General features: G+C 39.9%; 4 protein-coding genes across 4 annotated transcripts; all 4 read right to left on the bottom strand.

Moving 5' to 3' along the window:
- Positions 1-820: 820 nt before the first annotated feature.
- On the bottom strand, positions 821-2,182 carry LOC124308477 (uncharacterized). The gene is made up of 5 exons (XM_046771223.1): positions 2,103-2,182; positions 1,825-2,026; positions 1,664-1,759; positions 1,300-1,569; positions 821-1,222 (listed from the first exon to the last, which is right to left on the bottom strand). Exons 2-5 carry the CDS (start codon positions 1,925-1,927, stop codon positions 1,050-1,052), a joined length of 642 nt encoding a protein of 213 aa, XP_046627179.1. The 5' UTR covers positions 1,928-2,026; positions 2,103-2,182; the 3' UTR covers positions 821-1,049.
- A 6,167-nt stretch (positions 2,183-8,349) lies between these two features.
- Positions 8,350-9,486, bottom strand: LOC124309494 (uncharacterized). Its single transcript, XM_046773162.1, has 5 exons — positions 9,403-9,486; positions 9,125-9,326; positions 8,964-9,059; positions 8,600-8,869; positions 8,350-8,522 (listed from the first exon to the last, which is right to left on the bottom strand). Exons 2-5 carry the CDS (start codon positions 9,225-9,227, stop codon positions 8,350-8,352), a joined length of 642 nt encoding a protein of 213 aa, XP_046629118.1. The 5' UTR covers positions 9,228-9,326; positions 9,403-9,486.
- Positions 9,487-11,943: 2,457 nt separating this feature from the next.
- Positions 11,944-14,440, bottom strand: LOC124308474 (uncharacterized). Its single transcript, XM_046771219.1, has 2 exons — positions 14,096-14,440; positions 11,944-13,528 (listed from the first exon to the last, which is right to left on the bottom strand). The coding sequence occupies exon 2, from the start codon at positions 13,506-13,508 to the stop codon at positions 12,072-12,074; it is 1,437 nt and encodes a 478-aa protein (XP_046627175.1). The 5' UTR covers positions 13,509-13,528; positions 14,096-14,440; the 3' UTR covers positions 11,944-12,071.
- Positions 14,441-16,390: 1,950 nt separating this feature from the next.
- On the bottom strand, positions 16,391-23,411 carry LOC124308476 (uncharacterized). The gene is made up of 6 exons (XM_046771222.1): positions 23,113-23,411; positions 21,003-21,185; positions 19,740-19,937; positions 18,780-19,157; positions 16,910-17,140; positions 16,391-16,768 (listed from the first exon to the last, which is right to left on the bottom strand). Exons 2-6 carry the CDS (start codon positions 21,075-21,077, stop codon positions 16,628-16,630), a joined length of 1,023 nt encoding a protein of 340 aa, XP_046627178.1. The 5' UTR covers positions 21,078-21,185; positions 23,113-23,411; the 3' UTR covers positions 16,391-16,627.
- Between the last annotated feature and the right edge of the window lie 374 nt (positions 23,412-23,785).

Below are 23,785 nucleotides of genomic sequence, written 5' to 3'. Positions count from 1 at the left end.
AAGACAATAACACGCATTCAAGCGACGTGTTTCAAAATAAAGTAAGCCCGCGAGTCAAGTGCCGTTGTGTATTCGATGTGTGTGGGTGTGTATAGAGCGTGATAGCTGGAAATTGAACTGTTACAAGGAAGCATGATGGTGTATTACCGGCGATTCGACCACAAGATGATCGAATACTTGACAATCTCGCCATATAGGAAAGACCGAGGCTCGACGGACGCCCTAATAAACTCTAGAATATAAAATGTTCTTTCCACTACTGAGGTATTATCAGAGAGTTGTTCAATATGTCTTGAATCGAAGTATGCATCATTCTTTTACTATGTAATATTTTTTTTATTCGAAGGATTTTTGAAAAAATGATATTTCGGATACAAGCCATTTGCTCCGGAATGTAATTTTTTTTTGTCATGGATATTCACAGATAAACAATGAAATTCGGTCAATACAGGTAGAATTGAAGAACGTGGAGTTATTTGAAGTGATAAAATTAAAATTTGTTCAATTTTGGAAAGTGTGCTTCGAGCTCCGATTCTTAATTTTTTTTTTTTTTTTTTTTATTCTCAATTACAAATTACATTTTACAGAGTCGTTCGTAACGAGCAATAAAAATTTAACGTTACAGTACATAGCAATCTGAAAAGTCATAAATCAAAGGATAAAGACTCGTTCACGCGCGAAAAATTTTTTCGTTATTATAGTCATATGAATCGTAAGGTAGCGGAGAATTTTCTCCAAAAATCATTTAAGAACGCGTTACCCGAAGGAAAGAAAATTTTTCTCCCAAGAATATAGAAATTATTACACTAAATATCATGCGGGTTCTATGAAAGCTACACTGAACGAGTGAGAATTGATCTCCTTGACAAGGGAAAGAGAAAAAAACCAGATGCTCTCTGAACTTCAATACTATTCGAAGACTTTATTGTACATGCACGTATAAATTTTCTTTGCTGTTTATCGCGTTGAAAGTCAATCCTTTACTGTATTTTGAATTTTCTTGGGTCCGTTTGGCCCAGGTGCCGGCTATGTCGATGGGAGAATACTTCTCACAAGATGTTTTTGGGAATCGGAAGCTCGCAGAAATAATGTCGATATAGTGCATCTTTGCCCTTGTCGCAAGGGATAGTTTCTAGAAGACCGGTCCAGGTTTGTGTTCCGACACATCCGAACTTCAAGTCAGGTTGACCAAACGCCCATGGTATGTAATTCACAACGGATCCTGCAAAACGAAATAAACGATCGATTATTTCACGCAATATCCGTGCACAATAAGGATTTTGCGAAATTGAAATTCACCGTCATGAATGCTGATCCATTCGTCGCCAATACGGTGAATGCCTACATGTAATCTGCTAATTTTATCCAAATTAATCAAATAAGTATACGTCTCTTGGTCTGCCACAACCAAACGAGCACCTTCTTTCTCGCACAGTTTCTTCGCCTCCGTCCAGACTACCGGCGTCTTGTAATTTTTATAGGCCACATTGGAGTTGAGATATCGGGCGTAGCCTTCCGGAAGTGGCTTGTAGGTTTCGTTTTGGTCGGAGGACCGATTCACAAGTGGATCTGTAGATCCAATAAAATGTGTCGATAAGTCTGATGTTAGAAGTATTGCATACGTGTCTGGTTTCCAATGGATCTACCGTTGGAAGATCAGTACCATGAGTGAATTTTTTTGTGGTTGAAGCTGCCGCGATCAACTGACCCAATTGCTGCAACGATATCGTAGTGCAGACCGGGACCCTTATGTCACTACCTGGAACCAAAGTTTCTTTCAGTTTCGTTGCTCTTCAAAACTTCGATATCAAGATGTTGTCTTACCGAAACGGAGCGTTAAGCCAGCGTTTGGTGCAGGGCACGAAATTCCCAGCAGGACAAAAAGGCACGCAGGCTTCAATAATAACGACTCGAACCGTCCGATCATATTTACACTGACATTAGTCTTCGGCGAAACTGACCTTATAAACTTTTCCGTACAGCTCTTGCTCAAATATTTTATAACAGGCGATTCGTCGGATAGTTCCTGTGGGTGAAAAGGACAAGAACAAACAAGAAGCAGGAAAAAGTTGACAGAAAATTGAACCTTTATTTATATTTACCTCAAGTTATAACGGGTATGTATATGACTGTAATTGATACGTAATGTTTGTATGATGTCCTGCTGATAGCTGTCGAAACTCTGGACTGAACTGAACTGAACTGCTGCTGCTGCTCGCCTCTTTATATAGTCTTTGGTACCGCGGTAAAAAGTATGTACGGATAATGGGGGGAAGTCGCTACACGCGATAGTGATGCTGACAACAGCGGAACGTCGTCGTGTCTCGATTTTCAAACCAAATCTGGTGTTTCATCAGGACCCGTATTCGCAGATATCCGTCACACGGTAGTTTCAAGTCACAAGATCGCGGTATTCTCTCAAACTTCCCGGCAACCCCCGCGTACACGTGGCGTCGGTCTCGTGGCTTTTTGATCATCTTATTTCAATCGCCGCTCTCATCCTGTCCCCCGTTAGCTTTCGGCTCCGGGTGGCTTTGTGCCATGCCGGACACGAAACGGGTGACCCAACAAAACTCGAGAGTTAACTTTTGCGGAGGGGTCTGCGTCCCCAGAGCGATCCGAAGATCTCTCTGGTCGTCGGTTATCACGGCAACGGATCCACCTTACGGTGCCCGTTCACGCCGAGATCATCCACGATAAAAGCGGTAAATTATCATCATACGAATAATTTTTAAGCCAATGCACAGGACGAATAAATAACTATCACAAACGTGTTTTCGATGCTCTGTCGATTGTCGGGAGAATTTTGAATGTGCGATACAACTTCTACAAATACTTTCAGCTACCTGTTTGTTTATTCGGTCATTCGTTTCCGTTCGTCAGACAATGTGATTCATGCGAACTGTCGGGAGTCGGTTACTTTGCGTACCCTTTATGGTGCGCAAAGTCGAACTTCCCATGCAGGTGTTATAAAAAATTTGATTATTACCACGACCATCGGCTCTTGTTCACAGACGAAACCTTTTTCCAGTTGAGCAAAGTTCACTTGTGTAATATTTGATTAAGCATATGCCTCTAGAAGTATATTTGGCGATAAAGCAACTTGATATGTGCTTTTTTACTCGATCTACCGAAACGCAAAATAAGCGTGGACGTTGCTGGAAAACGATACATAAGATTAGGAAAGTATTATGGGTAGATTTCGGGGAGAAGGCTTAGATGGAAATCCGAAAAATCATCGGGTAATCCGGCCAAACGGTAGTTTTCATAATATTTTCACCGATGCTTTCATATTTCAATGACAAAGTTTAACAAAATTATCCTGTTGTTCAGGTTTTAGCATGATAACTTCTCTGAACTTTCATACATCGCTTCAAAAATGGGTATTTCCAAGATTCTTATGACGTCGAGTATCGACACTGTAACCTTTGATACACTCTACGTAAAAGCGATTAGTTTTTTATCAGCATCATACTTGTTACCGTGCGGAAAAAATTTCTGTAATTATAAGGATAACTAACAGCCCATCCCGGCTTCGCACGGGCATATAATAATATAATAAAAGAAAATACACAATGTTTACAGTGAGTTGTCTGGAAAATTGTAATACATCATTTCGTTCTATCATTAATAGTTTTCTCAGCGCACGCGATTGAAGGAAGTTTTTTTTTTATTTTTTTACAACTTGGGTTAGATTATTCAAGTTTTAGTAAGCATCCCTAATTTTTTTGAAAAAGAAACATAGCCTATGTCACTCGGGTATAGCGTAGCTTGCCAACGGTGAAAGAATTTTTTAAATCGGTTCAGTAGTTTCGGAGCCTATTCATTTCAAACAAACAAACAAACAAACAAATAATCAAATCTTTCCTCTTTATAATATTAGTATAGATATAGATAATCGCAAGATTACAGCGAATTTTTAGTACAGATAAAATTGAAATTGAAATTCGTTAGATGGAGAGAAGAAATTTCACTTACTAGCAGAAAGTGAAAATGTTTTACGAGAAGGGATAAAGGTTTGTCAATACTTGTACACTACTGTAAGTACACAGGTAAATAATTTCACACCTTCCAAGAATTTTTTACGATACGTTTTTTTTTTTCGAAACTAGAATTTTTCATCGACGTTTTGAGAGAAAATATTTAATCGTCTTATTTTAACTGTATCTCATAGACTGTCGATTAGATGATGAAGATAATTTGCGCACTTTCTTATTAACTTGGTTTTGATAGGTTCGACCCCCTTACTTTTCATGGGAGAGCTGACCGCTTGAGCATTATAAATTCACAAAGCTTTGACCGTGCCCGGCTGTAAGTGCATCTGCTCACCGTCCGTACATTGAGTGAAAATCATGGTGAAAATTGTCCTCAACCCTTCGTTCAGGGCCAAGTCAAGCCGTTGAAACCCTCATTGTAACCATGGCCTTGGTCACCGTAGCCATGGGAATGTCGAGAACTACCATATTCTAGGTGAGTCAAACCCATCGATGAAGGTTGAGGCTGTCCTCAGCCACGCGTTCACCATCCTTTACTTCCGGTCTGGCACACGAATTCGAATCGCTGAAGATGCTCTGAATCCTTTACCTGCAATGATCTCAGGAACTAATTGGAATATAACGAAATAGCGAAATACACTTTTTATTATACATAATTGAACACATTTTTTGTACAAAATTTTCTCTCGTATCACCGAGCGTTGATTGAAGAACAAGTTATATTCAGCATTGAAGGAAAATTATTATTTAGCGAAATAGAAGGCCAATCTCACATCTACAGATCATGATCGGAAATAGTTATAATTTTAAAATCAAGATTCCTCTCTCTCGCGACTGTATTCAAATCGTCGAGTCCGGTATCTCTTCTGGCCGTCAAAAGCATGGAGCAGAACCTTTTCAATTTTGGGAATTTCACATTATCGAACATGGCACGTTCGACAATTTGTACAATTGGGTTAAAGTTCGCGAGCATAAGAGTTTCGAGCTCTGGCAATTGATGAAATTCTACCGTTGCCTCCCACGAGCTGCTATTTTTTAACGAAAGTATTTTTAATTTGTTGAAAGGCGGCACCACCAATATATCGTACGGTGCATTGGGTTCGTAAGGGAGTACCAATTCCTCTATATTTGGGCATAATTGATGAACGAAGTTCACATCATCCTGTTTGAAATATTCGTTCCCTCTGAAACTCATCTTTACTTCTAACGAAGAAATATTTCCGCCGACGGTTGTCAACAGGTGCCTTACGTGACTCAATATGGAATAACTACTCAAGAAACTGAGTTCGGTGAGGTGTTTGAGGTTCTTTAATACGGTCAAGTCACTGAAAAACTGACAGCAAAACTGAATATAGGTTAAATTCGGAAACAGCACCGTGATCGCGGTTAGATTAGCCTCCGAAACCGGCCCTCTGGCACAGTAGCGTCTTATCGACGGACAGACCAACTCTCTTGGTCGCGAACACGGGTCGTATACTTCGACTCTGCCTGCCCACGGCAAGTAGTCGTGTTTGATGATATTGAACTCCTCCAGTTTCTTATGCGTCGACAGCAGCTCGTTGATGCAATCATTGGAGATTACTGAGCCAACGAAATCAATGACGCGTAAATCGGCGCAAAACTGCAGAGCTCGTAATCCGTCGTCGGTGACGTATCGCGAATAGGTGATGTTCAAGATTTGCAGCTTCTTGCAATGCGTTCCAATTATCCGGAGTTCCTGGTTGTTGCATCTGGTTATCAACCAGATTTCGATCAGGTTTCCTAGACGAAAATAGCTCATGGCTTTGGAAGATGGGAATGCGTGTGACGGACTTTGCATTATCAATACCTCGATGCTCTGAAATCTCCGATACTCAGAACGATTGGCGCATTCGAGGTGCAAGTCCGAACATCGAAGTCCAGGTATTTCTACGTCCATCATTATCTCCACCGCTACTTTCTTGTGCGTCATCGAGCGAACGCGACCACCCGATTTTGCCATCTCCTTGCCAAGCTTTGAAAATTCGTCAAAAAATCTTTCGCAGAACTCCGAGAGCTGGTTAAGAATCGGCGGTAGCCATGAAAACACCTCACTTTTTATCTGAGTAATGCTCTGACGGAGCTTCTCCAAATCCCCCTTGACGCTCAGCTGGTGGCAATAACTCGCGCAGTGAGTCACGATGAAATCGAATGCCCGTTTTTTCAGGGGTGTTGGCTGCTTCAGCTTTGGCATCTTGACACTTCGAGATTTGCCTGCAAGTTCGAAATATAGAATAAATGACCGAGTCAGTGCCGATTGATTCGATTGCTTCAAGTATTAGCGATTATATCTAGAGCAGTTTCCGGCCAACGAATCAGCAGGTTGGAAAATGTTGATCGCTACAAGACATTGCTTCTCCATCTCCTCTGTTACGTGTAAAAAAAATCGACGGCGTAAAAAATAAAATGCTAACTGGATATCGTGAAAACGCTCAGGCGTTGATGAAAAGAAATGTTTCACCTGAACGACGACTCGATTCCAATCGAAGGAATCACTCGTAAAATTTGACCGTGAGCTTGTGAAGTCGGTTTAAAATTACATACATACCGGTCACCAGTAAAAGAAACCCAGAAGTAAATTTTGAAAATACCGAGTACCGAATCTGTGTTTACAAACAACGTTCGAAGAGAAATCAGGTAAGAAAAATGGGTGACTCAAGGTGAACGAAAAACAATTTAACGTAATTGTTCCAGGCGTCTCCGTTCCAACGAGTATCTCATTCAGCTAATCACGCCACCAATTACGAGATAAATTATTCTCCAAAATCGTTTCACTCACCTCGAGTCGCGTAGAATGTCTCGTAACCTTTTCAATCTCCAAGTGTCCCTTGTACGACTTGCACACGGTTTCACTACTGAACCGCAGTTCTTTCGATTCAATTTCAATTTGATTTTCACTCTGCAGCACAGACGCGGCTATTGTCATGTAAAAATATATAATTAACGCTTGTCAGAGTTTTTATCAATCCAAGCCGTTGACATTTTTCTCAGCGAATTTGAAAACATGCTTTGGTGTATAAGTCGTAACACGAAGGCGCGTATTTAGAATGTATCGGAGTCCGCGTACCCCCGAAAAGACAATAACACGCATTTAAGCGACGTGTTTCAAAATAAAGTAAGCCCGCGAGTCAAGTGCCGTTGTGTATTCGATGTGTGTGGGTGTGTATAAAGCGTGATAGCTGGGAATTGAACTGTTACAAGGAAGCATGATGGTGTATTACCGGCGATTCGACCACAACTTAATGAAATACTTGACAATCTTGCCATATAGGAAAGACCGAGGCTCGACGGACGCCCTAATAAACTCTAGAATATGAAATGTTGTTTCCACTACTGAGGTATTATCAGAGAGTTGTTCAATATGCTTTGAATCGAAGTATGCATCATTCTTTTACTATGTAATATTTTTTTTATTCGAAGGATTTTCAAAAAATGATGTTTCGGATACAGGCCATTTGCTCCGGAATGTAATTTTTTTTTTGTCATGGACATTCACAGAAAAACAATGAAATTCATTTAGTACTGGTAGAATTAAAGAATGTGGAGTTATTTGAAGTGATAAAATTAAAATTTGTTCAATATTTGGAAGGTGTGCTTCGAGCTCTGATTCTTAATTTTTTTTTTTTTTTATTTTCAATTACAAATTACATTATACAGAGTGGTTTGTAACGAGCAATAAAAATTCAACGTTACAGTACATAGCAATCTGAAAAGTCATCGGTAGATTGAGCCGAACGTGAAATTTTATAACAATTTCACTAATGCTTTTATATTCCCATGCTGATGAGCTGAACTAAATTATTTTCCTTTTTAAGTTTCGAGATGCTTCTTTGAACTTTCACACATGACCTCGAAAATAGGTAGTTTTCAAATTTAGTTGACCTCACGTACCGATACGTCACTTTCGACCCACTGTAAATAACAGCGATTTTACACTTTGGTCATATAAAGACTCGTTCACGCGCGAAAAATTTTTTCGTTATTATAGTCATATGAATCGTAAGGTAGCGGAGAATTTTCTCCAAATATCATTTAAGAACGCGTTACCCGAAGGAAAGAAAATTTTTCTCCCAAGAATATAGAAATTATTACACTAAATATCATGCGGGTTCTATGAAAGCTACACTGAACGAGTGAGAATTGATCTCCTTGACAAAGGAAAGAAAAAAAAACCAGATGCTCTCTGAATTTCAATACTATTCGAAGACTTTATTGTACATGCACGTATAAATTTTCTTTGCTGTTTATCGCGTTAAAAGTCAATCCTTTACTGTATTTTGAATTTTCTTGGGTCCGTTTGGCCCAGGTGCCGGCTATGTCGATGGGAGAATACTTCTCACAAGCTGTTTTTGGGAATCGGAAGCTCGCAGAAATAATGTCGATATCGTGCATCTATGCCCTTGTCGCAAGGGATAGTTTCTAGAAGACCGGTCCAGGTTTGTGTTCCGACACATCCGAACTTCGAGTCAGGTTGACCAATCGCCCATGGTATGTTATTCACAACGGATCCTGCAAAACAAAATGAACTATAGATTATTTCACGCAATATCCGTGCACAATAAGGATTTTGCGAAACTGAAATTCACCGTCATGAATGCTGATCCATTCGTCGCCAATACGATGAATGCCTACATGTAATCTGCTAATTTTATCCAAATTAATCAAATAAGTATACGTCTCTTGGTCTGCCACAACCAAACGAGCACCTTCTTTCTCGCACAGTTTCTTCGCCTCCGTCCAGACTACCGGCGTCTTGTAATTTTTATAGGCCACATTGGAGTTGAGATATCGGGCGTAGCCTTCCGGAAGTGGCTTGTAGGTTTCGTTTTGGTCGGAGGACCGATTCACAAGTGGATCTGTAGATCCAATAAAATGTGTCGATAAGTCTGATGTTAGAAGTATTGCATACGTGTCTGGTTTCCAATGGATCTACCGTTGGAAGATCAGTACCATGAGTGAATTTTTTTGTGGTTGAAGCTGCCGCGATCAACTGACCCAATTGCTGCAACGATATCGTAGTGCAGACCGGGACCCTTATGTCACTACCTGGAACCAAAGTTTCTTTCAGTTTCGTTGCTCTTCAAAACTTCGATATCAAGATGTTGTCTTACCGAAACGGAGCGTTAAGCCAGCGTTTGGTGCAGGGCACGAAATTCCCAGCAGGACAAAAAGGCACGCAGGCTTCAATAATAACGACTCGAACCGTCCGATCATATTTACACTGACATTAGTCTTCGGCGAAACTGACCTTATAAACTTTTCCGTACAGCTCTTGCTCAAATATTTTATAACAGGCGATTCGTCGGATAGTTCCTGTGGGTGAAAAGGACAAGAACAAACAAGAAGCAGGAAAAAGTTGACAGAAAATTGAACCTTTATTTATATTTACCTCAAGTTATAACGGGTATGTATATGACTGTAATTGATACGTAATGTTTGTATGATGTCCTGCTGATAGCTGTCGAAACTCTGGACTGAACTGAACTGAACTGCTGCTGCTGCTCGCCTCTTTATATAGTCTTTGGTACCGCGGTAAAAAGTATGTACGGATAATGGGGGGAAGTCGCTACACGCGATAGTGATGCTGACAACAGCGGAACGTCGTCGTGTCTCGATTTTCAAACCAAATCTGGTGTTTCATCAGGACCCGTATTCGCAGATATCCGTCACACGGTAGTTTCAAGTCACAAGATCGCGGTATTCTCTCAAACTTCCCGGCAACCCCCGCGTACACGTGGCGTCGGTCTCGTGGCTTTTTGATCATCTTATTTCAATCGCCGCTCTCATCCTGTCCCCCGTTAGCTTTCGGCTCCGGGTGGCTTTGTGCCATGCCGGACACGAAACGGGTGACCCAACAAAACTCGAGAGTTAACTTTTGCGGAGGGGTCTGCGTCCCCAGAGCGATCCGAAGATCTCTCTGGTCGTCGGTTATCACGGCAACGGATCCACCTTACGGTGCCCGTTCACGCCGAGATCATCCACGATAAAAGCGGTAAATTATCATCATACGAATAATTTTTAAGCCAATGCACAGGACGAATAAATAACTATCACAAACGTGTTTTCGATGCTCTGTCGATTGTCGGGAGAATTTTGAATGTGCGATACAACTTCTACAAATACTTTCAGCTACCTGTTTGTTTATTCGGTCATTCGTTTCCGTTCGTCAGACAATGTGATTCATGCGAACTGTCGGGAGTCGGTTACTTTGCGTACCCTTTATGGTGCGCAAAGTCGAACTTCCCATGCAGGTGTTATAAAAAATTTGATTATTACCACGACCATCGGCTCTTGTTCACAGACGAAACCTTTTTCCAGTTGAGCAAAGTTCACTTGTGTAATATTTGATTAAGCATATGCCTCTAGAAGTATATTTGGCGATAAAGCAACTTGATATGTGCTTTTTTACTCGATCTACCGAAACGCAAAATAAGCGTGGACGTTGCTGGAAAACGATACATAAGATTAGGAAAGTATTATGGGTAGATTTCGGGGAGAAGGCTTAGATGGAAATCCGAAAAATTATCGGGTAATCTGGCCAAACGTTAGTTTTCATAATATTTTCACCGATGCTTTCATATTTCAATGACAAAGTTTAACAAAATTATCCTGTTGTTCAGGTTTTAGCATGATAACTTCTCTGAACTTTCATACATCGCTTCAAAAATGGGTATTTCCAAGATTCTTATGACGTCGAGTATCGACACTGTAACCTTTGATACACTCTACGTAAAAGCGATTAGTTTTTTATCAGCATCATACTTGTTACCGTGCGGAAAAAATTTCTGTAATTATAAGGATAACTAACAGCCCATCCCGGCTTCGCACGGGCATATAATAATATAATAAAAGAAAATACACAATGTTTACAGTGAGTTGTCCTGAAAAATTGTAATACATCATTTTGTTCTATCATTAATAGTTTTCTCAGCGCACGCGATTGAAGCAAGTTTTTTGTTTATTTTTTTACAACTTGGGTTAGATTATTCAAGTCTTAGTAAGCATCCCTAATTTTTTTGAAAAAGAAACATAGCCTATGTCACTCGGGTATAGCGTAGCTTGCCAACGGTGAAAGAATTTTTTAAATCGGTTCAGTAGTTTCGGAGCCTATTCATTTCAAACAAACAAACAAACAAACAAAAAATCAAATCTTTCCTCTTTATAATATTAGTATAGATATAGATAATCGCAAGATTACAGCGAATTTTTAGTACAGATAAAATTGAAATTGAAATTCGTTAGATGGAGAGAAGAAATTTCACTTACTAGCAGAAAGTGAAAATGTTTTACGAGAAGGGATAAAGGTTTGTCAATACTTGTACACTACTGTAAGTACACAGGTAAATAATTTCACACCTTCCAAGAATTTTTTACGATACGTTTTTTTTTTTCGAAACTAGAATTTTTCATCGACGTTTTGAGAGAAAATATTTAATCGTCTTATTTTAACTGTATCTCATAGACTGTCGATTAGATGATGAAGATAATTTGCGCACTTTCTTATTAACTTGGTTTTGATAGGTTCGACCCCCTTACTTTTCATGGGAGAGCTGACCGCTTGAGCATTATAAATTCACAAAGCTTTGACCGTGCCCGGCTGTAAGTGCATCTGCTCACCGTCCGTACATTGAGTGAAAATCATGGTGAAAATTGTCCTCAACCCTTCGTTCAGGGCCAAGTCAAGCCGTTGAAACCCTCATTGTAACCATGGCCTTGGTCACCGTAGCCATGGGAATGTCGAGAACTACCATATTCTAGGTGAGTCAAACCCATCGATGAAGGTTGAGGCTGTCCTCAGCCACGCGTTCACCATCCTTTACTTCCGGTCTGGCACACGAATTCGAATCGCTGAAGATGCTCTGAATCCTTTACCTGCAATGATCTCAGGAACTAATTGGAATATAACGAAATAGCGAAATACACTTTTTATTATACATAATTGAACACATTTTTTGTACAAAATTTTCTCTCGTATCACCGAGCGTTGATTGAAGAACAAGTTATATTCAGCATTGAAGGAAAATTATTATTTAGCGAAATAGAAGGCCAATCTCACATCTACAGATCATGATCGGAAATAGTTATAATTTTAAAATCAAGATTCCTCTCTCTCGCGACTGTATTCAAATCGTCGAGTCCGGTATCTCTTCTGGCCGTCAAAAGCATGGAGCAGAACCTTTTCAATTTTGGGAATTTCACATTATCGAACATGGCACGTTCGACAATTTGTACAATTGGGTTAAAGTTCGCGAGCATAAGAGTTTCGAGCTCTGGCAATTGATGAAATTCTACCGTTGCCTCCCACGAGCTGCTATTTTTTAACGAAAGTATTTTTAATTTGTTGAAAGGCGGCACCACCAATATATCGTACGGTGCATTGGGTTCGTAAGGGAGTACCAATTCCTCTATATTTGGGCATAATTGATGAACGAAGTTCACATCATCCTGTTTGAAATATTCGTTCCCTCTGAAACTCATCTTTACTTCTAACGAAGAAATATTTCCGCCGACGGTTGTCAACAGGTGCCTTACGTGACTCAATATGGAATAACTACTCAAGAAACTGAGTTCGGTGAGGTGTTTGAGGTTCTTTAATACGGTCAAGTCACTGAAAAACTGACAGCAAAACTGAATATAGGTTAAATTCGGAAACAGCACCGTGATCGCGGTTAGATTAGCCTCCGAAACCGGCCCTCTGGCACAGTAGCGTCTTATCGACGGACAGACCAACTCTCTTGGTCGCGAACACGGGTCGTATACTTCGACTCTGCCTGCCCACGGCAAGTAGTCGTGTTTGATGATATTGAACTCCTCCAGTTTCTTATGCGTCGACAGCAGCTCGTTGATGCAATCATTGGAGATTACTGAGCCAACGAAATCAATGACGCGTAAATCGGCGCAAAACTGCAGAGCTCGTAATCCGTCGTCGGTGACGTATCGCGAATAAGTGATGTTCAAGATTTGCAGCTTCTTGCAATGCGTTCCAATTATCCGGAGTTCCTGGTTGTTGCATCTGGTTATCAACCAGATTTCGATCAGGTTTTCTAGACGAAAATAGCTCATGGCTTTGGAAGATGGGAATGCGTGCGACGGACTTTGCATTATCAATACCTCGATGCTCTGAAATCTCCGATACTCAGAACGATTGGCGCATTCGAGGTGCAAGTCCGAACATCGAAGTCCAGGTATTTCTACGTCCATCATTATCTCCACCGCTACTTTCCTGTGCGTCATCGAGCGAACGCGACCACCCGATTTTGCCATCTCCTTGCCAAACTTTGAAAATTCGTCAAAAAATCTTTCGCAGAACTCCGAGAGCTGGTTAAGAATCGGCGGTAGCCATGAAAACACCTCACTTTTTATCTCAGTAATGGTCTGACGTAGTTTCTCCAAATCCCCCTTGACGCTCAGCTGGTGGCAATAACTCGCGCAGTGAGTCACGATGAAATCGAATGCCCGTTTTTTCAGGGGTGTTGGCTGCTTCAGCTTTGGCATCTTGACGCTTCGAGATTTGCCTGCAAGTTCGAAATATAGAATAAATGACCGAGTCAGTACCGATTGATTCGATTGCTTCAAGTATTAGCGATTATATCTAGAGCAGTTTCCGGCCAACGAATCAGCAGGTTGGGAAACTTTGATCGGTACAAGACATTGCTTCACCATCTCCTCTGTTACGTGGGGAAAAAAATCGACGGCGTGCAAAATAAAATGCTAACCGGATATCGAGAAAACGCCGAGGCAATTGATGAAAATAAATGTTTCACCTAAACGACGACTCGATTCCAATCCAAGGAATCACTCGTAAAATTTGACCGTGACCTTGTGAAGTCGGTTTAAAATTACATACATACCGGTCACTAGTAAAAGAAACCCAGAAGTAAATTTTGAAAATACCGAGTACCGAATCTGTGTTTACAAACAACGTTCGAAGAGAAATCTGGTAAGAAAAATGGAGGACTCAAGGCGAACGAAAAACAATTTAACGTAATTGTTTCACGCGTCTCCGTTTCAACGAGTATCGCATTCAGTCAATTACGTCGCCCATTACGAGGTAGATTATTCTCCAAAATCATTTCACTCACCTCGAGTCGCGTAAAATGTCTCGTAACCTCTTCAATCTCCAAGTGTCCCTTGTACGATTTGCACGCGGTTTCACCGCTGAACCGCAGCTCTTTCGATTCAATTTCAATTCAATTTACACACCGCAGTTCAAACGTGACTATTGCAATGTATATATATATAATGTATAATTGACACTTGTCAAGCTTTTTTAGAAATCCAAGCCGTTAGCATTACGTCCTAGCGAGCCTTTAAGCATCCTCATATGTATACGTTGTAACGCAAAGGCGTGTATTTATTAGAATATCTTCTAGTCCGCGTACCCCCGAAAAGACAATAACACGCATTTACGCGACTTGTTTCAAAATAAAGTAAGCCCGCGAGTCAAGTGTCGTTGTGTATTCGATGTGGGCGGGTGTGTGAAAAACGTGCTAGCTGGGAATTGAACTGTTACAACGAAGCATAATCGTGTATTACCGGCGATTTGACCACAAGGTAATCAAATACTTGACAATCACAGTATGTAGGAAAGACCGTGATACCCCGGACGCCCCAATAAACTCTAGGAAACAAAATGTTCTTTCCAATATTGAGATATCATTAGAGGGCTGTTCAATATGTGTTGAATTGAAGTATGCAACATTTTTTCAGGACTGACAATTTTTTTTCAAGATTTTTCAAAACGTGATATTTCAAATAAAGGCTATTTGCTCTGGAATGTAAATTTTCTTTGTCATGCATATTGATCGATAATAAATGAAATTCATTCAATACGGCTAGAATTAAAGGACGCGTAGTTATTTGAAGTCATTTACGGTGCCCATTGGGCCGTGAATTTTTGAAATTTTTTTACCTCAAAAATATGTGTTGGATGTCAATTCTATATTAGCAAAGACCGGTTCGGTTGTATTCAGGTATAGTTAGTGTAGTGTATACCATAACTATGAAAACGAATGTCAAACTTGTTGATCATTTATGTTACTGGTTCGTACAAAGATATGTTATTCTTCAACCTTATACCGTTGCCCAAAACTGCGTTCAAAATATTTGTTTGTCAATAAATCCATTGACATTTTGAAACCGACAAAAAGTATGCTCGCACGTTTCAATCGAAGTGTGTAGGAAAATGATTTGTAAATTTTATTATATTACTTAATCGCTTACAGAGATTACGGAGTCTTATGATGATACTTAGTCATAGAAATAAATATTAAAATACAAGTTACGATAACAGGATGACAAAAAAAATTAGGAAGATTGTCTTCAAGAATAACATAGCAAAAGTCTCACGTATGAGAGGTTTTACGAGGTCTCGATTGAGACTGGAGGATTATATTTTACATCTTCTTGTAAAAGTCTTATACGAACGCCCTTAAAGAAAATCGAATACAATATTGAAGAAGCACTCGTTCTTATCAGTACTGGAGAAAATCTGAAGAATATAATCAAATCAATGAAAATTTGATCATGATTGTATTCATCTCCGAACACCGTTGAAAAATTTTGTAGTGATTTATGAGAGCACTGTTGGAAGATTAATTCAATCTATGTTTGGCATCGGCTGTTACCACTGATCGCCAAATTACTCGCAGCGCCGCACATTAAATGGCTTTTACTACTGACCGAAGACACGGTAGGAATGAATATCGTTCGACGTTCACAATCGAACGATTTCTTCTCCGTCGGTAACTTATCGATAGTCACACACTTACATGTTACAATTACATGATCTTAGTTGTAACTTGAATCACTCGAGTTACTTTGAATGAAAATCGTCTCCATTTTTCCGTCGGTATGTTACTCACTGTCGAATTTACAGATCGCTGTTATTTTGCTGGGTGATATAAATTTCTCACTATACTTACGTACAGAAAATCACCCGAGTTTATGACGCCGCAAAATTTGGAACATGAAATTTTAGTTTCATTTTCATGCCGAATTACGTTGTAGTATTATTAACGTCGTTTTCTTTTTTTTTCCATTAACTTTCTTCGAGGTAAAGTTATCGATCATTTCGTGATGTTTTATAGTGAAGAATTATTTTTCACTTCTGTCTCCCTTGCAATAAATTATTCACATCGGACGAAAAAAGGGGAAGCTTTCTGAATTTTTCGAGCCAGAGCAGAGATTAAAAAAAATGTATGAACTTGTCATAGATTTGTCCTACTTAATTGATACCAAAAGTATATTCGTTTACATAAATTTGAAATGTTTTCGCAAGATTGATTTTGAAAGTCTTACTATTTTATCACAAATACAATATATCAATTGATAACTCTTTCACATAGGCAAATAATTTTTATTAGAAAACCTGCGAGGTGTACAAAAATATTCATATTACAAAGATATCGAATTAAAATTACATAATTATGAATGTATGGCTTCAGGTTATATATACTTAGACCCTATTTATTTACAGTAAAAATCTCAAGTCAATGATAAAAAAATTTTTTAAAAAATAAGTAAAAAAAATTCTACGCTTCTGTAGAGACGGGGCAATTTTTCAATAGTTTCATTAGTACAAAAAATAATTCCAAGTTTGTTTATTCAGAGTTTCAACTTCGTCGTGTATCAGTCGTTCCGGAACCGCAAGTCACGGTATCCCACCATTCGCACCTCTGTTTAGTCTCGCTGAACGCTGTTCCGGCTGCGCAGAGAAATGAGCTGATCCCATTCTCGCGACACAAATGAAATACCTGCGAAATTGCAAGTCACGTGTGTAAATAAAAAATAAATTACCCATGAATTTTTAAAGGGAAACAAATATGTAAATGAAAATCGATCGAAGCGGATAGAAAATCACTCGCCAACGCAATGGAAGAATCGAAAATACTCACTTGACACTTTGTGTCAGGGTCGGGAAACATTCCCCGTTTTTCTCCGCATTTAAATTTCGTCTTCGGTATTCTCACCAGGCCTGTGTATCCGGACGATTCCGTTTCCGGATAATGCGAAACGGGTTTAGAACCGGAAGTAGAAGCTGCTCTTTTAACCGTCCTAATTCCGGACGAACGACGAAAGGATCGATCGTGATAATCGTTCAAAAATCCCTCGTAATTCGTAATGATCTGCATGAATTAGAATGATTAAAATTTCTCTGTCGATCTAAGAAGTTGACCGGTTTTCAACTCGTGCATGAAAACAAAAAAAAAAAAACATACGATTTTTACTAATTCGGCGATTAAACCTTTGTCGATAAAACTATTCATCTAAAAATCAAATAATGTGGACAGGGTTTCAGTTTTTTATAAATAAATAGTAAAAACTTAAATTTGTCTATTTTTTCCGCAATCTCTACGAAAGGAACACACATTTTCACACACACTTGACAGATTCACACACACAAGTGATAATTTATTCCACGAATAAACGAGCGCAGTGCGATCGAGAAATTGTTTCGAACAGCACGATGAGGCAGTTCCAGGATGCAAGTGTGACGTAGAGGTATCGATCTAGTAAGATCTTCAAATTACGCAACGAGCTCGTGGGAATGAAGATAAACTTCCGAACACAAGACGTGCAGATATGCAATTCACGGTACGCTGCAGCGCATTAATGCCTCGAATGCGTGCATCGGTTGAATAACAATAATAATAATGATAATAATAATAATCATAATAGTAATAACACGATTACGGAAAGCGCAACACACGTGTTACAAAGCATGAAAATGCAACATCAGGATATGCAGCTCGTTGATACGAAAATTTATTTAAACTGAGTTTAATCGGTTGTAGAAATCAGGGTCGATCAGATATCACGGATTTTAATTGATAAATGTTAGAAATGTGGTTACATCGTTTCTCGTCTATTCTTTATATCTAACCTTTGATAGCTAATATTTTATAAGATGAGAAATTGTTGCTCAAATAACTGGGCAAGAAAAGGAATTCACTTTTCTTATAAATCCTAGCAGCTCAAGATGAAGAAAACGACGTTATTCATTGTGTCAGTCACGCGATACACTTTTATAGCCTTCTGACTTCAACATCACGTATCAATTACTTGCAACGTGTCTGAGAAACGTGAGAGTTTAAGTGTTTGGTGGATTAGATTCTCTGGAATTTAAGGCCTTTTTACAAAGCCTTGTATTTCTTATCCCAAAGTTTTGTGTACAAAGCAGAATTCAGATTTCGTATTTAATATTTGAATTTATAACACACTGAAGCAACTGTTTCAATTTACTATTTTTGCCACCACCCCCCCCCCCCCCCCCCTTTGTTTTTTATCAACTGTTGTAAAAATCGGAGCTTAAAAAATTTGAGATTTCTCTGCGATAAATCGGGTCGCGTAATCCGAGCTTAAAGGTGCGAACAGCGTCTGTAAGTTGAATTGAAATTTGCTGTGCACTTTCATCACTGTTAAGATGCATCGCCTTGATGCTACCGCCGTGCGTAATTACATCAGAGCTACGAGCCACGGTGAAATTATCATCTTTCACTATTACGTTCGAAGCTGCATAGAAAAATGCCAGAAACAAGGAAAAATATTTCAAAAATTTGTATCGTTCGGTTACTCATTTGAGTCTGTAGACTCCAACGTTGCAAGACAAAAAAAGAAACAAATGAATAAATAACAAGTAAATCGAACAACCCTGGGAGGATTTGAAACAAAACCGTCTTGACAAAAAAATTTCATTATCAGACGTCGTAATTCTTGCAAAACCTAAGGATCTTAAAAAAAAAGGTTAAAGAAAAGATTCCGTACCTGATGAGAATCGAAGAAGGGAATATCGTTGACGAAGTACTCGTCAAACGGGTCGTAAATCACTTCCCAGCTATATTCCGGGCCCCAGATTTGACGGTTTGGAAAGTAAGTTTTATGCTCGAACTCGTCCCTCAGCGGGATGACGAGGGGTGCATGAATGGGCTTGAAAGCTCGTGGTCCGTTGGGTCTGGTACAACCGGGTCGACCCGAGTAACTCGAAAGTGCATTCGACGAGCCTCGGTAACCGCTGCCAAATTTCGCTGCCGTCTGGCTTTCGGCCGGACGTCGAACCAAGTACGTCGTGTCGACTGTCTTCGGATGCTCGTAGTGATTGCGACCCTCCGGAGGCACGTATCGCCCATCCGGGGTGAGGTAGACCTTGGAATACAAGTTTGCATTGTGAACGGTGAAATTTGCGAGTCAGGAAAATTTGGAATTTGAAAAAACCGTGTGTCTTTGGACTTGGAGATGTGATTTTTCAGAGCATTGATCGTTTTATCAGCTTTACGGAATATGTTCCAAGGATTTTTATGCAACCATAAACTGCACAATTGGTGACAGCGGTGGGATGACTTTTGATCATTGAAATTCTGATCGCTTTACAAAAGTCTCTTCCACTTTCTCATTTATTGCAACTTATTTTTCTTATCTAGTGGGTAGTTCTTTTTTAAATATTTTTTTCGAAACTCTGTGCTCGGTACATGTTCAGATCAAATATATCGTCGTGAGAACATTTGTTTTCTTTGAGCATTTGAAGCTTATAAAATGTAAACGAAATTTATAACTTTATTTTTGAAAATATCTGTAAAAGATATTGACTCTTCTACGAAAAACTCTGAATTTCTTTTTGTGATACATTATTATACTTCGTAGTTATTGAATTCTTCTGAATCCATCAGCGATCGTTTGAGTAAAAAATTTCCGCATTGACTACAATTCTTGATTGACCCGTTTCTCTACCTTCAGGACTTCCGGCATTGCTCCCGAGGGATTAAAGTGTTTGTGAACGTGGCGAGCTTCGAGAATAACGCCGTCAGGGATGGTGATTCCTTCTTTGTTTAGGCGATTCAGGGCTAATCGATCAGCGCGAAAGGCTTCTTCGGGAATTTTCCCACCCTTGGAGGGCAGGACCTGCTCCCTAAAAATTTGTCGCTTTTGCTGTAAAATTCAAATCACTAAAATGAATTATTCGACTCGGACTGTAACCGAAACCTGATTAATCGATTAGTTTGTACTGGCAGAATTTTAGAGGCTAATTTCTTCCCGTATAATAACTATAAAAATTCTCTCGTGTCTAAATCCGACGCGTGTTTAACGTGCGTTTTATGTCCCAGATATTAAAAACCATTCACTCTGATTCTACAGCTGTAAATCCTCTTCGCGTACTTTCACTCGTCACTCGTTAGGTCCTCTGCATTCTCTTTGTTCACCGCGATTATAACCAAGATTCGAACGACAGCCAGCGGCCATAGTTTGTAATAAAAGTTTTATACCGCATCAAGATTAGCAGCAAATACCAGCGCTAAGAAATCGATGTGCAGTTCCAATTCTCTGCAAAAATCTTTTACTTTTCAACTGCCAAAAAATCCTTCCAAATAGTTTTAAAAATATATACGTATTTATTTTATCCCCCAATTATTTATACGTGCATTACGACAATTTCCCCAGAAAAAATTTCAGCATCGCTGCATGCGGTGAATAACGTAACTTGAGAGCTTCCGCAGACGTTGTGTAATGACGCGACTAAAACGTCGAGGGAATTATGCATGTTTCTAACAGTCCAGGCGTAATTAACAGAGCGTAAGATCGTGCGGTAAACGTGAACTATTTTGCATCGATGTAAGAGTCACTCGTAACACGTTCATATTATTGTAAGAAATCTCTAGGTCGTTGCGTAACGGTTTTCAGTAGTCGCTTCTTCGACGTGTTCGGAGATCGCTGATAAAAACTGCACAGTTTTTCTAATTATAAAAATATAAATAAAGCTTTAATAAACGCGAAGAATATCACGATGACAATAATTTATTCTATCCTGTCTTTGATCATTTTTTTAAATCGTGACGATGCTGCGATTTTATGGTACAACTTGTGAAGCTAACATCATTTTCTCACGAGTAAGACTGAAACGCATTCTTGAAGATTTTTTTACAATCTCGAATGTTATGTACGGTTGAACAAAAATCAAAATATCAAAACTTGGTAGCAAAAAATTGTCCGTCTCACCTTGTCAGCTCCGTGGACCTGGAAGAAGAAGCCAAGCACCAAAATGATGTGGAGATGGGAAACTGCGGATGCCATTTTTGAAATCAACAACTCGAATCTGTCGTGAAACCTTCTGCCGCAACCGCGACGTCCATCATTCTATCGTTGCATTTAGTTGATGGTCACACAGACCGCGTTAACTCTCTGAAAATTACGAAGATGACGATAAAATCGTTGAAGTAATCAACGCGTGGCTGCAGCCTCACGACACGTGTACAAGTATGCGGTAAGTAAATGCCGGTATAAATATTCAGACCGGAACCAAACGGCCATATCTTGGGTCAATTTAACTTGTGACCGGGAATAAAATTGGCCTAGCTGTAGAGTGGTCCAAAAAAAGTATGATAACAATATCGGTGGAACCAACACATCCGATAACCCTCACTTTTGCTCGTGTTTGAGGGATTTCAGAAGTACAGTCATTTGCACGGCCGTCATTAGAAGTGAAAGCAGGATGCGAAACAAAAGGGAGGAGCACCTGGTCGCAAGGCAAGATCATAAACAACCAAGTGAACGTGAGATGAAAATTACGCGAGAATATGTTAAATATTTCCGCACTTAGCATAAGCGGCCTGCTGAGTTGGTGTTCTTCGGTATGGAATAGGCAAATATTACGGAATTGAGAAAGTGGTAAGACTTCGTTGGAGAGTAGCAGAAACGTGAAAAATTATGCGACCCGTTTCAGGGCCGGTGAAACTGGAAAATCCAGGAGGATTATTGAGACAGTTATTTTTCACCGGAAGTACTGAATATAATAAAAGTATGAAATGGAATCCGGTTGGGCAAGTCGAGAGGTGAAAGTTCAAATTTAGGTGCCATGAATTTAGTTGCATCGGCATATCAGAGTGGTACCTAGGTATCGTTTTTCGCGGATGGATCTGTGGAAATGAAAAAACGAGGTAAGCACTCTACTCTACGTGGTAAAAACGCGAAGGAGAGAAAATAAACGGTCCTTTTTCATAGGCGAGTCTGTCGTTACAACGAATTACTTTTAACCTCGTCGCCTAATCGACTCGCTTCGGATCCCGTTCACCGCTGCAGACATCCACAGATGAACCCAAAACCTAGCCAGCTCTCACCCACGCCGCAACTTCTTTCTATCCACAATCTAATCCCAATGAAAGCGGATCCGCGGCATGGTCAACGGTCGGAAAAGAATCACATCGATACTTCGATTCTGATCAGTGATACCATCTCGGCGACGCAAGAGTTCCGGTTGAACAAAAGTATTGAAGAAAGAGTTTGAGGACATGAAAGAGGGACATTCAGCGTTGGATGACTTTTACATTTCAAGTTCGCTGAATGTGGTTGATGGTATTCCACACTCGAATCACGCGCTGCTCATTTACCAGTTTCTTGGGGCAAACGTGAGACCCAATGACTGTCCAAATTCCTTGAAATTCAGAGGAACCAGCTAGTCTGGTTTACTTTTTAAAGTTTAAAGAGGGAATGACGAACAATTAAGTGTCTCGTACGAAACCGCGAGCATCGTTCTCTTATACACTTGGCACGTTCGTCAAACTCAGGCTACTCAGAATGCAGGGGAAAGTACCAATTGCTTCTAATCAGGATTGAAATACTTCAAACAGTTTCGACATTTCCCTGCTAATTGCTAATCACCATGGACGTTAATGGGAAATCGCGCCTAGTCGGGATGTGAGAGACGAGTCCATTATCCGCTTGACAAAGTTGCAATTATACGATTATTACGTCTGCTCAAGGTCAACACTTCAGACTTCGATCAACGTCGAAATTCGCAGAAACCAATACCCAACGATTCGAATTACCTAATTCTCGCTTCATCCTCCGCGTGGATGAACCTCGGGCAATTTGAACCCGTCATTTTGAAACGACGATCAGTCGCGCAATCACTATACCATTTTAATCTCACTTTCTCTTGATCATCACTAGAAGATGATTCTTAAAAATTGCCACACATGTTCTTCCAGATTATTTGCCAGTCACGATTATCAAGGGTTCTTTAACATTCTTTGTTTCTTTAATATACGTAGAAGAATTTTTTTTCCATAGTCTAACATATTTGCCTGGATAAAATTGATGTTGTACTCACGATCTAAGATTCTTCTCGGTTCGTTCACCACGTCGAATATCACAGTGGCTAAAAACACTGTACGTCCACAAATTGTGAAAAATTCTACTCCTGCTAATTGTACTCTAACTTTTTTTTATCCTTATTCAAACCTTCAACCCTTCTCAGGCTTTCCGGCTTTACGGATATCGGGAAAACGGAAAGTAATGAACCCCTGATCGGGCCGGAAGTCGATATTCAACAGAGAACTTTTGGCGAGCTTCTTGTCCGCGGTAAAGAAAGGATGATACTAGTATGAAGACCGTCGTTTCCTCCGTGATATACCACGGCTAGCCATCCGAAGGTACGAGACCCCCTTACACAGGTACCCGTAATGTCTCCATAAACGCAAACCTGTGTAAGAATTAGATTGTGTGTACCTACGTATATCCACGAACCTTCTCCAGGAGCAACAGCTTCTCGGTGAAGAAGCTGAAGTGGGCACTTCGGTCGGCCTACGAAGTGCACTTTCACTGTATGAGTAACGCTCTGCCAGCTTCCGTTATTAAACTGGGTGATCGATTCTCTCAATCTCGTTAATAAAGCGGTGCGAAATTTTCATGACAGAGCGAGATACGCGGCTTATCGGTTAACTCGAGCCGTTGTTCCATCGGTAAAAAAAAAAAGTGAAATGTTTCAAGGGTTGAATTCGATT

The sequence above is a fragment of the Neodiprion virginianus genome, chromosome 7 (assembly GCF_021901495.1).
Source record: "Neodiprion virginianus isolate iyNeoVirg1 chromosome 7, iyNeoVirg1.1, whole genome shotgun sequence".
NCBI classification, from domain to species: Eukaryota; Metazoa; Arthropoda; class Insecta; order Hymenoptera; family Diprionidae; genus Neodiprion; species Neodiprion virginianus.
Note: the sequence above shows the minus strand (reverse complement) of the source record. Positions and strands in the feature narration are given on the sequence as shown.

Excerpts from the sequence above, each read along its gene's own strand:
- LOC124309494 (XM_046773162.1), bottom strand. The coding sequence starts at position 9,227 with ATGATCGGACGGTTCGAGTCGTTATTATTGAAGCCTGCGTGCCTTTTT. Across the intron at positions 9,060-9,124 it reads TGGCTTAACGCTCCGTTTCG|GTAGTGACATAAGGGTCCCG; the intron begins GTAAGACAACAT and ends CTTTGGTTCCAG. Across the intron at positions 8,523-8,599 it reads ATGGATCAGCATTCATGACG|GATCCGTTGTGAATAACATA; the intron begins GTGAATTTCAGT and ends TTTGTTTTGCAG.
- LOC124308476 (XM_046771222.1), bottom strand. The coding sequence starts at position 21,077 with ATGGCATCCGCAGTTTCCCATCTCCACATCATTTTGGTGCTTGGCTTC. Across the intron at positions 19,158-19,739 it reads CAATGCCGGAAGTCCTGAAG|GTCTACCTCACCCCGGATGG; the intron begins GTAGAGAAACGG and ends TTGTATTCCAAG. Across the intron at positions 16,769-16,909 it reads ACCCTGACACAAAGTGTCAA|GTATTTCATTTGTGTCGCGA; the intron begins GTGAGTATTTTC and ends GCAATTTCGCAG.
- LOC124308474 (XM_046771219.1), bottom strand. The coding sequence starts at position 13,508 with ATGCCAAAGCTGAAGCAGCCAACACCCCTGAAAAAACGGGCATTCGAT.
- LOC124308477 (XM_046771223.1), bottom strand. The coding sequence starts at position 1,927 with ATGATCGGACGGTTCGAGTCGTTATTATTGAAGCCTGCGTGCCTTTTT. Across the intron at positions 1,570-1,663 it reads CACAAAAAAATTCACTCATG|ATCCACTTGTGAATCGGTCC; the intron begins GTACTGATCTTC and ends TTGGATCTACAG. Across the intron at positions 1,223-1,299 it reads ATGGATCAGCATTCATGACG|GATCCGTTGTGAATTACATA; the intron begins GTGAATTTCAAT and ends TTCGTTTTGCAG.